Consider the following 15,204-nt stretch of genomic DNA (forward strand, 5'->3'; position numbering starts at 1 on the left):
CTTATTTTTGAAGATTGTCTTTTGCAGTTTAGTGTAAAATGTTGAAAGAGAGTATAGTGAATGCTAAACAACAACAACAACAACAACAACAACTCATCTTGTATCTTGAATTTGCTTCCTGAGTTAATCACCTCTGTACTCAACCTTGATTTTGAATGAAAGAAAAACAAAAAACGACTGCTTTCTGTGGCTTGTTGAATGTCCTTATTTGCAGTACAGATTTGTTGATAAATCAGGTATAGTAAAGTTCATTAGTTGGTGTGTATATAACAGTCTTATAGCCTTGCTTCCAACTTTGAAATTTTTCATAATGTTGAGAAAATGTAACACAGTTTGGGAGGTAATATGAAGATGCTAACAATGATTTGTTCAGGATAGTAAAACTGTTGTTGATGTTTTTCATTTTCTTTTATCTATATTTTCTAGATTATCTATAATGAGTATGTATTTCTTAGATTAAGCAGAAATTACACTGTTTTTTTCTTTTCCATTTTTAAGTAAAATCCCAGAATTCAAATTAATAATCAATCAAAAATATCCTGGAATGTGAAATCTTCAAGGACTTTGTTCTCCTCCCACATGGCCATATTAAACATGAGACTTTTTATATTTTTAAAGAAACGTGTTTTTTAATATATGTAATTTTACTTATTTATTTATGGCTGTGCTGAGTCTTCATTGCTGCACTGACTTTTCTCTGGTTGCAGAATTGCAGTGACTTCTCTCGTCGTGAAGCCTGGGCTCTAGGGTATGTGGGCTTCAGTAGTTGCCACTGCTGGGCTCTAGAGCACAAGCTTAGAGTTGTGACACATGGGCTTAGTTGCTCCATGGAATGTGGAATCTTCCTGGATCAGGGATTGAACACATAGCTCCTGCCTTAACAGGCAGATTCTTTACCACTGAGCCACCAGTGAAGCCGTGAGACTAGCCATGAGACTATTTTTATAAAGAAAAGCTTTGGAAATCTGTTTTATAATCACTATGTTCATAGAATTGCACTTTATATGTGTGTGTGTGTGTGTGTGTATATATATGTATGTGTATATATATGTGCGTGTGTGTATACACACAAACCTACTGAACCTATATACATACATATATGTGTGTGTGTATATATATACTATAAATGTATTAGTTTTTAGTAGGTTCTGAGTTTGGAATTTAAAGCAGCTGAAACAAAAACCAGTCTTTTATGGAAAATTACTCCCTGAATCATCTTATATGTTTGCCCTTTGTTATTCTAAATCTTTAATCTTTGGAAGCTCTGAAATGTGTCTCCCTATGTTAATTATGCTATACTTATGCAATGGTATACTTTTCAGTTATGGAAAATGAGTTGTTTGTATACAGTTAGGTGATCAGTAAATATTTCACTGAATGTAAAATGCCATCGCTTTTACAAGTCACTGAGAAAGAAAACCATCTAGTTAAACTGTGTCATACCATTGATTGTAAGATACAGCCCTAACGCAAAGGTGTTTTTTAAAAAGTACTTCATAGAATCAATGAAAGACAATACAAAAAAGCGTGTGTCTACTTTTTTGAAGTTCTTTGTTAGTATCGACTGGAAACAAATCTGGAATATACGTCTGTCTGTGTTATTCATCATAATTTTCCTACAGTGTTTTGCACATAGTAGACACATAATAGATGTTAATGAATTTTTAGGTTATGCATTTCTAGAATGGTGTGTTTGTATTACAGCCAGCATATATATTACATTTATAGTCAGAAAAAAAATTACATTGAACATAAATGTATATTGATGCTTGTATCAGTAGGTAGAAGTAACTTGTTTCTTCAGGGCAGATTTGGAAATCTACCACATTATAATTGTAATATAATTTTCTAATTATCCCCATGTATCGTTTTATAGTTGTCCTTAAATACCATCCCAAAACATGAAGTAGCATCTTGCACTGCTTTGCTTATATGGTGTTCACCAATCTGCTTGTGTAGTTTATACTGCTATGTATGAACTTCTAGGTTTGTATCTCAGTCCCACTACCTTTACATATTTAATCTTGGAGGAATTTTCAATTTCCTTATTTGTGAAATAGGAATAATGGTATCTACCACATAAAGTGTGAGAATTAATAAAATTATACTTAGTACTGGTAAGCAGTCAGTACATTTAGCCATTATTTTGATGGTGTTTCCCTTAAAGCTAGCTGCTTCTTATCCAATTCCTGAACATTTTGAAGTTTAGGAAAGGAAAACACAGGTTGTATATGTTTGGGACTGATGACAGAAAGGTTTGATTTTTTTTTGTTTGGTTTTGGTGTCAGTAATAAACAAGCAAAATGTCTATGCATCCAGCCATCTTCATTTTTTTCCCCAAGGTTTTTATGACCTTATCTCTGTTTTCTGTTTCAGGTAGAGACTTCACAGCTTTTGATAAGCAACCATTAATGCTAAGTAAGTGGTTGGTTGTCTATTCTTTATTAGTTTATCCAAGTCTAACCCAGTCTTATTCTGCCAACAAAAATTTGAATAGGATTGAAAGTCATTTTATCCCCTTTGCCTTTTAATCCACCATAGATCAGTACTATATGTAATATTGGTACTCTGTAATGTGGAAATGTGTTCAGGACTACTTTACCAAACATAATTTATTTACAAAAGTAAATGGTTAACCTTTCTCTTCTTAATTAACACCGAAGTGTTAATGAAGTTCAGGTATTGACAATCCCATTCTCATAGACCATAGCAAAGGACTTGTACCTAGTTTTGTCTGTTAGGAGATTATGTGTTTATTTGTTGCCTGTCTTGCTGTAGGAAGTAGTTCATCCTCACTGATGTGATCTTTTGACATTATCGTTTACTTGTGAACCTGTTGCTTTTGTTTTTTTCCCTTCCTAACATTGTTTTACCTTTCTGATAAATGTACCTTATAACACTTAGATATAGTATACATTTTCAAAGTATGTGCAGTGATATCTTGATATGTCGCAGGCTCAGGATATCAGAAAACTCCTCAGGAACGGGTTGAACAAACCACAAGAATAAGGACTAGGATGCAAAGTAAGTTGATAAATCTGTACCTGTTATTGAAGTATTTTTAAATCTCTGTTATCGAAGTAATTTTATTTGCTGTTTTCTTAATTATTTAACAGATAAAGCTGTTTAATTCTTCAGATAAGCATTTGAGTTGTTTGTGATCTCGTTAATAAAGGACTTTTAGGATTGCTAGTGTAGTTATTTCTATCTGTTTGGACTGGTAAAAAATGTAGATAGTAGTGTGAGAAAACCAGTGGATGATATGTCTGTACTTGTTGTCAGTTCTATCCAGCAGTTGTACAGTCTGCACATGAAAATGAAATTCTGATCTTTTGACAATACCTGTTTTTTTTCTATATTTGACAATTGTTTGTGTGAAAGTCACTCAGTAGTGTGCGACTCTTTGTGACCCTATGGACTCTAGAGGCCATGGAATTCTCCAGGCCAAAATACTGAAGTGGGTAGCTGTTCCCTTCTCCAGGGGATCTTCCCAACGCAGAGATCGAACGCAGGTCTCCAGCATTGTAGGTGGATTCTTTGCCAGCTGAGCCACCAGGGAAGGTAAACAGTTGTTTACCATTGTGTAAACAAACACTTAGACCAGCTTTGCATACCTATTATTTTAAGTTATAAATGCTGAAATCTTCAAATTGTATTTTCATGTTTAGGTTTAGGATAGAGTAGATGTCGTACAGTTTAAGAAATATTTAAGAAATAAATAGGTGCTGTAAAACTTTGAATTCAGTGTTTATCGTAATATCTATAGCAATGTGTCCATGTTAAACTTTGTATTAAAAAAAATCCATGCCATGCCTTAGACTAAATTGATGTAGTATATTCTCTGTTTGCATTTCTGCTTTGTCTTAAGTTTGTACATTTGCTATGGTTTAAACAGTTATATCCTGATTGATGGCCATCCATCGTATATATAGGACTTCCAGAATTAAATAGAAATTATGTAGCAGAAGTTTGCACATCAAGGTGCAGATAACATTTTTTAGATTTTTGACTGCACAAGGACTTCAAGATAAGAACAATAAACAGGAAGAATTTTCAAAGTAGAAGACTGCAGTGATTTCCAGACAGCCATATAGATTTCTCTTCAACCTAAGATCATTTGAAAACACTTTTCCTTAGGTTTCCAAGTTTCATATCTCTTTGTCTAAACTCTGTACTTCTGCTTCTTTGAGAAAAAAAATACTCATTTTTAGATTTAGCTGAACTTGGATTCCAGATTGTTATTATTCTTTGTTAGCCCTGGCTTCCTGGGTAGACAGGTCCCAGTTCAGGTTTCTGCCTGCATCCAAACCTTTTGGGAAAGATAGAGCCACTGTCTTTACTTTTGGTGTTTCCCAGGTGATAAAATAGTGAGAGTAAGGAAGACTGTCCATGGAAAGTCAGGCCTCTAAGTCTATGCTTCATCAGTATACATGTTTTGGAACCTACCTCTGAAAGTGGTATAGAGAAAAGAGGAGAGCTTGGAATTAGAGCTATTGGGTTGTGGTCCCAGATCTTCTCTTTGCTAATTGAGTGATCTCGGTAAAGTCACTTAACTGTTGTCAACTTCAATTTTCTTAACTTAAAAGTTGGGACAGTAGTACCTATAACTAGGTTATTCTAATGACCTAGATGTGTGAACACATTTTTTAAGTCTCAGTGTATTAGTTGCTCAGTCATGTCCAACTCTTTTTGACCCTGTGGACTATATAGCCTGCCAGGCTCCTCTGTCCATGGGATTTTCCCGGCAAGAATACTGGAGTGGGTTGCTATTCCCTTCTCCAAGGGATCTTCCCAACCCAGGTTTCCTGCATTGTAGGTGGATTCTTTTACCGTTTGGGCCACCAGGGAAGCCCAGGTCTCAGTGTATCACATGAAAAGTGAAAGTCACTCTGTTTGACTCTCTACAACCCTGTGAACTATATAGTCCATGGAATTCTCCAGGCCAGAATACTGGAGTGGGAAGGCTTTCAGGGGATTTTCCCAACCCAGGTTTCCCAAATTGCAGGCAGATTCTTTACCAGCTGAGCCACAAGGGAAGCCCCATGTATCATTAATACTTATCTATTTTTAACTGTATACGTGTAATAATCAGTAGTAATAGCTATGAAATATTCATGCCCTCTGCTCTTGACCTTATAGAGTGATTGATTATTACCTACTCTTCGTGCTAAAAAAAACTCTGAGCTTTATCTTTTTAAAAAGATGTTTCTTAAATAAGTTTTTACTACTGTCTCTAAAAATATTTTTAATAAGAAAGATAGAGTTTACCTTTTAGACAGTGTGCTGCCTCAACAGTATATGCCCTGCTAAGGTTGTGTTCTTTGAATTCTATAAATAAATATTTCATACAATATATAGTATGTTATAGTAACTGTTATAGTAAATTTTCATACACTATATAGTAGCTATTCCATATCTTTAAAATCATCATAGAAGGGCATGTAAAAACATTTTTATGTGTTGTCGCATTGGATCTTTGCAACCATGGATTCAAGATAAGCATGTTGATGGATTTTCTTCCTTTTAAGAATATTTTATTGAAGTATAGTTGATTTACAACATTGTGTTAATTTCTGCTATATAGCACAATGATCCTGTTTTATATATATATAAATATGTATATTCTTTATCATATTCTTTTCCATTATGGTTTATCACAGGGTATTAAATAAACTTCCTGTGCTACACACAGGGACCTTGTTTATCCAGCCTATACATAATAGCTTGCATCTGCTAATCCCAGACTCCAATCCATTCCTCCCCAACCCTCACCCTCTCGGCAGGTCAGCCTGTTCTCTATGTCTGTCTATGTCTGTGAGTCTGTTTCTGTTTTGTAGATATGTTCCTTTTGTGTGTGTTGTATTTTAGATTCCACATATGTGATATCATACGGTATTTGTCTTTCTCTAACTTACTTCACTTAGTTTGATAGTCTCTGGGTCCATCCAGTGCAAATGGCACTATTCAATTCTTTTTTATGGCTAATATTCCATTATGTATGTATGTATATATGTGTATATATATATGCGCCACATCTTTATCAATTCATCTGTAACTGACATACATTTAATGTATACAACTTATGTATTTAATGTATACAACTTGATGAGTTTGAACATAAGCATACATCTGTGAAACCATCACCATAATCTATGCCATAACATATGTATCACCTCCAAGTTTTTTCCCACCCTCTTTACTTATTGTTATGTGTGTGAGATAGGAACACTTAACATAAGATCTACCCTCTTAGCAAGTTTTTAATATATAGGACAATAAATACAGGTACTATATAGTAGATGTCTAGGATTTTTCATCTTATTTAACTGAAACTGTGTACTCTTTGACTAGTATCTCTTGATATCCCCCTGTCCCAGGCCCTTAAAACTACCTCTTCTATGAATTTGACTATTTTAGATTCCTCACATAAATGACATCATGAAGTATTTGCACATCTCTATATGGCTTATTTCTTTTCCATGGGGATGGCCTTGATCCCTGTTTGCTGTACAATGTCACGAACCTCTATCCTTAGTTCATCAGGCGCTCTGTCTATCAGATCTAGTCCCTTAAATCTATTTCTCACTTCCACTGTATAATCATAAGGAATTTGATTTAGGTCATACCTGAATGGTCTAGTGGTTTTCCCCACTTTCTTCAATTTAAGTCTGAATTTGGTAATAAGGAGTTGATGATCTGAGCCACAGTCAGCTACCTGTCTTGTTTTTGCTGACTGTATAGAGCTTCTCCATCTTTGGCTGCAAAGAATATAATCAATCTGATTTCGGTGTTGACCATCTGGTGATGTCCATGTGTAGAGTCTTCTCTTGTGTTGTTGAAGAGGGTGTTTGCTATGACCAGTGTGTTCTTTTGGCAAAACTCTATTAGCCTTTGCCCTGTTTCATTCCATATTCCAAGGCCAAATTTGCCTGTTACCCCAGGTGTTTCTTGACTTCCTACTTTTGCATTCCGGTCCCCTAGAATGAAAAGGACATCTTTTTTGGGTGTTAGTTCTAAAAGGTCTTGGAGGTCTTCATAGAACTGTTCAGCTTCTTCAGCATTACTGGTTGGGGCATAGACTTGGATGGATTACTTTGATATTGAATGGTTTACCTTGGAAACGAACAGAGATCATTCTGTTGTTTTTGAGATTGCATCCAAGTACTGCATTTCGGACTCTTGTTGACCATGATGGCTACTCCATTTCTTCTAAGGGATTCCTGCCCACAGTAGTAAATATAATGGTCACCTGAGTTAAATTCACCCATTCCAGTCCATTTTAGTTTGCTGATTCCTAGAATGTCGACGTTCACTCTTGCCATCTCCTGTTTGACCACTTCCAATTTGCCTTTATTCATGGACCCTAACATTCCAGGTTCCTATGCAATATTGCTCTTTACAGCATCGGACCTTGTTTCTATCACCAGTCACATCCACAACTGAGTATTGTTTTTGCTTTGGCTCCATCCCTTCATTCTTTCTGGATAATAATGCTTTCCATGTTGTCAAAAGTGGCAAATTTTCTTTCTTTTTAAAAGATGAATAATAATTCCATTTTGTGTGTATATCACATTTTATCCATTAATTTGTCAATGGACATTTAGTTTGCTTACATGTTTTGGCTATTGTGAATATTACTGCAGTTAACATGAGTGTGCGTACATCTCTCCAAGATCAGAATTTCAATTATTTTGGATATATATCCAAAAGTGGGATTGCCAGATCATATGGTTGTCCATTTTTATCTTTTGAGGAACCTCCATAATTATTTTCCTAGAGATTGTACCAGTTTATATTCCCACCAACAGTGTACAGAGATTCTGTTTTCTCCACATCTTCTCCACATAGCTTGTACTTTTGTTTTGATAATAGCTACACAATACATTTGATAATGTGAGGTGATGTTGTGATTTTAGTCACATAAGTCACTGTGCTTTTTTAAGTTCGATGTAATCCCATGGTCTATTTTTACTTTTGTGGTTTGTGCTTTTGGTGTCATAACCAGGAAATCCTTGCCAGTGCCAACTTCAAGAAGGTTTTGCCCCATGTTTCTTCTGGGAGTTGTATTATTTCAGTTCTTAGTTTCAGTCTTTAGTCTATTTTGAGTTGATTTTGGGGTGTGGTATATGATATGGATCCAGTTTCATTCTTTTATATGTGGAGATCCAATTTCCCCGACACCATTTCTTGAAGAGACTGTCTTTTCTTCATTGCGTATTCTTGACACACTTATTGAGGATCAGTTGACCACATCTTAGGTTTATTTCTGACTCTATTCTCTTCCATTGGTCTATTATGTCTGTTTTTATGGCAGTACCATAATGTTGTGATTACTCTAGCTTTGTGATATCTTTTGAAATCAGGAAGTGTGGTGCCTCCAGTTTTGTTCTTATTTCAAAGTATTTTTGGCTATTTGGGATCTTCTGTGGTTCCATATGAATTTTAGGATTGTTTTCCTTTTCTATAAAAAAGAAATGCCATTGGGATTTTTATAGGGATTGCACTGAATCTGTAGCTTGCTTTTGGTAGTGGACATTTTAAGAATATTCTCTAATCCATTACCATGGGATGTCTTTTCCATTTACTTATATCTGCTTTAATTTCTTTCATCAGTGTTTTAGAAGTTTCAGTTATAATTCTTGTGCCTCCTTGATTAGTCTTATTCCTGAATATTTTCTTCTTTCTGATGCTGTTGTAAATGGGAGTTCTGCTTGTGTTAACTTGATTTTCTTAATTCTATTTCTATGAGTTGTAAATGTTACATATGTTTCATAATAACTAATTTAGCTATTCTCCATTATTAATATCATCATCTATGTCACAGATTTTTTGTATATTATCTCATTTGATCTTTGCAGTCATGGAGTAAAGTATTTAAGATAAACATTATCTAGTGGAATTTAATTTTAATTTTGGTGACCTAACTTTGAAGCTTCTAAATGATGACATTTCCTAGACTAAACTAGTAATTGCAAAGCAATTATTAAGTTTAGAGTTAAGGTTGATGTCATTTTGTTTCATTTGAGGTTTTTTGTCATATGACCAGACATAAGGCTATTTCTCTTAAAAACAACAGCATAAATTGTATTCCTCCAGTTTAGTCCAGTGTTTCTCCAATGAAAAATGTTGGTAAATACAAGAAAGATCACTTATACACATGAAAGCTATAAAGTTCCAGGCAAGTGATGGATGACAGTATTGGTAACGTAGATCATACAAATGAATAACTCAGCCTCTTCGCCTTCTGAACGCTGTCTTTCCATTTCCTTTTTCTTAGATGTTAAAATCTGTCACCATGCCAAAAAAGATGGAGGGGAAAAGGAAAGAGCTGGATAGTTTTTTATTTGTTTTCTAAAGTAATGATGGATATAGAGATTTGATGGAGTTGTGAGAAAATTATTTTTGATATCTATTGTTTAACTAGCCACAAAGCTAAAACAGAACTACTTGTCTATTAACAGAAATAGTGAAAAGTTTTTTAGTGTAATTTCAAAAATATTACTGATATTTGTAATGGTCAGAAGCACCAGAGGCAGTATTGAGTCAGTTTTAGGTGGAAAATAAGAAGATTTAAGATTGAGTTTTACCTTAAAAATCCCTTATCCAAATAGCTCAGTAATCCATAATCCATATTTTGTCCTTCTTTCCCTCTTCACAGCATCATCACCAGGCAAGCGTTCAATATATGGCAGTTTTTCAGATGGTATAATATGTTTCCTTTTATTATAGTTGTACTTATTTTCTTTGTCCTTGTACCTTTGTCCTGGAAGTTTTACCACTCCAAATTAAATAATTTGGATCAAATTCAAGGCTTTCTCACAAAACTAATGTATTAAGAGTATGCTTTGTACTAGACTCTTACATGCCATGAATGATTATGAAAAAAATGGGTCTTGTATCTCAAACAGCTGTCAATCTATTAGACACCTGAATCTTCTGCTTTTTCTTCTGTTTCTGGCTGATCTCTCCAATATTTTCTCTTGGTGAAATTTTCTTTTTTCTATTGGAAATACTGAAATTATGAAACATAAATTGATAATCTTTATTACTCCTATCATTAGATGACAGTGTTCAGAAATCAGAGCTTGGAAACCAATCTCCATCAACCTCCAACCAACGTAAGTTTGTCTGTTCATCTTTTATTAAATGAGTCTCAGTCTCAATACCACTTTCCACTAGGAAAGTTAATAAGTATCCCTTAATAAGTATCCCTAGAGACCTTTGAGAAAAAAAAAGGTTATACCTGTCCATAATTACCTAGAGATTAAAGCTGAAAAAAAATTTTTTTTAATGTTTGTGAATTATTTTTAAATAATTTTGTGTTTTCTGTAATCTCTAATGCCTGGTTTAATAAAATGAGCTAGAATTTCATTCTGCTTCTGAATTCAGCCTATTACAATATATTGTTTTGGTTGAGGTATCTGCAAAAATTTAGCTTTGTACGGATATATAATGTTTTAATAGTCTTTAGACAGTTGTAAATATTCTCTTTTGATATTCTCCCAAACTCAGATAACATTAGTTTCTAAATGTTATTTGAAATATGAAATCTGAAGCCATATTAATGAATTTTTTGTATTCTGTTACATTTTACATTCTGTTAAAACCCATTGGTCTTTCTTGTACTTTGAATATCATACACTGGTCATTTGGAAAAGGTTGGTTCACTAAGTTATATAGATCTTCCAAATGCTGACATGTTTTTAATACGATATAAAAAGATCACATTTGTTAGGATCACCACTAGTCTCAAGACAAAGAAGTCTTAAGTATTGGGAGCTGTTAAATTCATGATGGCAGATATCCTGCAACTCTAGTTTTCACTTGAAACCTTGAATTTTATCACTGGGAACAAAGATTGTCAGTTTCCTTGAAAGCAAGAGGCTCACATTGTTCCTTTTCAAGAAAACATCTCCCAAATACGAAGTGTGACCAGCCATAGTTTATCACTTGTCCTTTCCAGTAAAAATTCTTTGAAAAAAAGCACTAGTTCAGCTCACAACTCAGTTGCACAAAGTGCTTTATATATACCTCCCATTTCTTCACATAGAATGTTATACTCAAGGATTGAGTTTTAATAAGGTAAATAGCTTTAAATGCTTCATGAAGGATGTTCTTAGATGAAATTGATAACCTTGAATACATGGCTGTGAAGAATACAAAGACATTCCTAGTATAGTGCCGGAAGCCAGTGTGAGGAATCCCGCCTGTGACAAGGTCATGAGGAAAGAAGCTGACATAGGCAAGGCGTGCTCAGACTTCAGGGACCTGATTGCTGCCATACAATTGTTGTAACACAGCAGTATAGTTTGGTGCCACTGCCCTGTGATTCATCTAAAGCAGCAGTTGTTTTTCTTACCACAGCTTTTTACACCATTGGTGCAGATATCAATATGGTGGGGAAAAGGTGAATAAGATCTTAGTGTTAGGAGAACAGCTTTAACCTCAAAGATCCCCTTGAGGAGATCTTGAGATAGCCTACCAGCCGTACTTTGAGATCTGTTGGTCTACAGGGTCCATAAATAGAAAGTAAAAATATTATTGCTGTCATATTTAAAAGGTTAAATGATACGGTATATGAGAAAATGCTTTATAAACTGCATCTGCAAAGCACTAGGTAAATATAAACTGATATCATTGCCAATAATAATTAGGAGTGAGTTACAAACGAAATTTTGCCAATATTAACAACTGCATGCCACAAAAGATAGGCATCAGTGCAGTTACATGGAAGATTTCATTTATAATGCATCCTTTTGTTTATCCCTTTTTATACTTAAACATTTCACCTTGGAGAATAATCCATGTTAGTTTCTAAATTTAAAACTATTTTGTAAAGTGTCTTCTAATATTGTTTACCTCCCAAATATTAGCAGTAGTAATGATAGCTCTGCGTTATAAATTATATTCTTTCTGATTTGCATATGCCATTTCAAATACTTAAATTCTCCTTTTCCTCTGAGACTTCCTATCATTTTGATATTGAAGAGACATATGCATACTCATACATAAGTAAATACATAACTTAAAACACATGTGTTAAATTGTTTCTTTAAGAAAGTAAATTATCAGCTCCCTTCTTTAAATTCCTCCCTCTCTTAGCTAATGTTTGTAAACATTAATGTGGGCTTTAAAAGTCACTTGCTCTTGAATCTAAGAAAATAATATTTGTGTGTGTCATTTTTTTTTTCCTGAGCAGAAATGACTGGGCAACCCAGAAGTGCATCTTCTGTCAAGACAAAGTGGTATTGGCCCCTCGTTGTGATAGCCGCTCTTCTCATTGGGAGTTTTTGGTACACTCATCCTCCTGAAGCAGAAACCACTGCTGTTCAAGAGTTCCAGAACCAGATGAAACAACTGATGAATAAGTACCAAGGTCAAGATGAGAAGCTGTGGAAAAGGAGCCAAACATTACTGGAAAAACATCTCAATGGTTCCCAACCTCGGCCTCAGCCTGCGATTTTGCTGCTCACTGCCGCCCGAGATGCTGAAGAAGCACTCAGGTGTCTGAGCGAACAGATCGCTGATGCCTACTCCTCCTTCCGTAGTGTTCCTGCCATCCGGATTGATGGGGCCGGCAAAGCTGCTCGAGACAGTGATACTGTCAAAGAAGAAGTAGATCAGGAGCTGAGCACTGGGTTCAGAAATGGCCAGAATGCAGCTGTGGTCCACCGCTTTGAGTCACTGCCTGCAGACTCTACTTTGATCTTCTACAAGTATTGTGACCACGAAAGTGCAGCCTTCAAAGATGTAGCCTTAGTCCTGACCGTCTTGTTGGAGGAGGAGACACTTGGAACCAATCTGGGCCTCAAGGAAATTGAAGAAAAAGTGAGAGATTTCCTCAAAGTCAAGTTCACCAACTCTGACACACCCAGCTCCTACAAGCATATGGACCCAGACAAACTGAGTGGGCTCTGGAGCCGTATTTCTCACTTAGTCCTGCCTGTACAACCTGAAAATGACCTGAAAAGGGGCATCTGCTTTTAAAGGAAGATGGAAGAGAAAATTACGTCTCAAGTGCTGAGAATTTTTTCAAACTTTCTAACCAGACAGCACTCAGCTCTTTTTGAAAGACCTGGTTTCTTTTTAAAGGAGGTTAGGTTCTTAGGTAAACATGGAACATCTGTATTGTTTATTCAGCCTAATTATCTGTTACCTGAGAGACTCATTTCCCACTGAGATCTGTTAATGATATCTACAGACTATAAATTATATACAGTCCCATAGAGGATCTACTTAAATTCTGGAGTGAATCATTATTCCTGTGGTATGACCAGTGGGAGGGATTTGGCTCCTTCCTATAAATCCTCCCTAATGTTTTAACTTGGTTTTTTTTTCACAGAGTTTGTTATTAGGAAGATAGCTCCCTGAGCGCAACTGTGGGCTTTCCTGTTTTGTTCTCTTTTTTCATCATTTAGATGTGAATTCCTTAGTCAGCTTCTCCTTATAGGAACAAAAATAATGAAGGGCCATCTGAGTGTTTGTTTGGGTGTTTCTTTCTTTTTTTCTTTAATTTTGGAGGACAGGGAAAAGGAGACCAGGGAAAAGTTGTGGAATGGAGAAGGAAAGGGGAGGAAAAGTCTTCAAGATGAAATATTAAAATAAGTCACTTGGGGAATTCCTTGATTGTCTAGTGGGTGGGACTCCATGTTCTCACTGCCAAGGGCCTGGGTTCCATCCTTGGTTGGGGAGCTAAGTTTCTGCAAGCCACCCCATGCACACTCAGAAATTTTAAAAAAAAAGTCACTGTCACCTGGGGTTCATCAAACATAGCTATATGAACTCCATTCTCAGTGAATTCTGTTGGGACTTTTATTTTCCTTGAAGAAATTTTTACTCCTCCCTAGGATTCTGAAGCATGTATATGATAAGGTTTAGTATATTTGCTCACTTGGCGCTTAAGAACAGGCAAATTCAGGCAGTTTATTTTGTTCATATCCTGAAAATTTTGTTAAGAAAGATAATGTCAGAAATTGGTAAACCGCTTTGTCAACCACCTCTCCTCAGTGACTAAAGAGGGCTTTGATTTTCTGCATGTCCATTTGTTGCAGTCTACGTCCTTTAATGACACTCTTGTAACAAGTATAAAGATTTACTATGCACGTGATAAATTCTGTTGAGTGCCTCAAGCCAAAAAGAAAGTGAAGTTTACTATATATGAAGGATGTTAAGATGTACTGCTGTACATAACTGTACCATAGTATTTCAGTTTTAACTTTGCATCACTTAACAGCTTTCTCATCTGTCAACAGCTTTGGTTTTCTTAAAATCTTAACATTCTGGATCAGCTTTATTTTTTTATTGTCTACAAACCTTTAAATGGCAATATTGCTTTTAGAATACTAAAGCCTGTCAGTGGCTTCTTCATTTACCTTTTGAGGATCCCATAACTGATGGTAGAATATGGTCTTATTTCTTCCCACTAGGACTACCAGTATTCGTAAGTTTATACTCCTTGTTATAATCTGTTCCTGACACTGTCAGAAGTCAGATATTCTTGATTTATAGAGGATTCTAAAACAAGAATTTTTGAAAAGGCTTATTTTATACATATATGTATTATATGGAGAAACAGATGTTTTTATTAACTGTTTCATTGACCAAAATTTTAAAATAATATTACTTATATCAGGAAAAATAATTGTAGCAGCTAATCTGTAAATGACTTTAAAAGCTATTTTAGTAATTTAAATAAATTTACTTTTTTGGTTTGTACTCTTGTGTTGTAAGTTTAATGACTCGTATACCTTTTAAAAAATTCCTAGGGTTTTCTTTACACTTAAACAATTTTAGTGAGTTCTGCTTGGAGAAATAAAGGGCAAAGAGAAAACTGGAGCTCCTCACAAGTACGTTGGTAGAAAATACAATCACTGTGGTTTTCTGTTTCATCTGGGGATTTTGACCTATCACGAAAGTTGAATTGGAAGTATTCCTCACTTGGTAAAAATCTACACATGTTTCTCAATTTTTCCATTCTCACCTGCCTAAGGAACCTTTTTAGGGTTTTTTTTTCCCCCCTAATCATCTACCCCCATGAAATTTTAATACTTCATACAGACTGTGAATCATATACATATTTTTATGCTTTATACACATGAAGGGTAAGATTTTGTTGCCCTCACTAAAAATGTGTGCTCAAGAACATCCATATTTTAGATCGTTGATGCCTGAAACATTGTTTTGTTCATGTTACCATAATACTTT

At 35.1% G+C, this 15,204-nt stretch overlaps 1 protein-coding gene across 5 annotated transcripts in view; it reads left to right on the top strand.

The window, feature by feature from the left end:
- TOR1AIP1 (torsin 1A interacting protein 1) overlaps positions 1–14,635 on the top strand; it is a 43,239-nt gene extending 28,604 nt beyond the window's left edge. For 3 of the 5 annotated variants that reach the window (XM_068985825.1, XM_068985826.1, XM_068985828.1), the window contains 5 exons: positions 2,377–2,418; positions 2,956–3,024; positions 9,659–9,703; positions 10,062–10,118; positions 12,200–14,635. In XM_068985825.1, the coding sequence (XP_068841926.1) occupies positions 2,377–2,418; positions 2,956–3,024; positions 9,659–9,703; positions 10,062–10,118; positions 12,200–12,987 (1,001 nt within the window). In that variant the 3' untranslated portion in view covers positions 12,988–14,635. The remainder of the gene's footprint in view (positions 1–2,376; positions 2,419–2,955; positions 3,025–9,658; positions 9,704–10,061; positions 10,119–12,199) is intronic. The other 2 variants (XM_068985827.1, XM_068985829.1) reach the window with 1 other exon arrangement.
- The last annotated feature ends 569 nt before the right edge of the window (positions 14,636–15,204 follow it).

The sequence above is a fragment of the Capricornis sumatraensis genome, chromosome 14, assembly GCF_032405125.1.
Source record: "Capricornis sumatraensis isolate serow.1 chromosome 14, serow.2, whole genome shotgun sequence".
Lineage (NCBI taxonomy): Eukaryota > Metazoa > Chordata > Mammalia > Artiodactyla > Bovidae > Capricornis > Capricornis sumatraensis.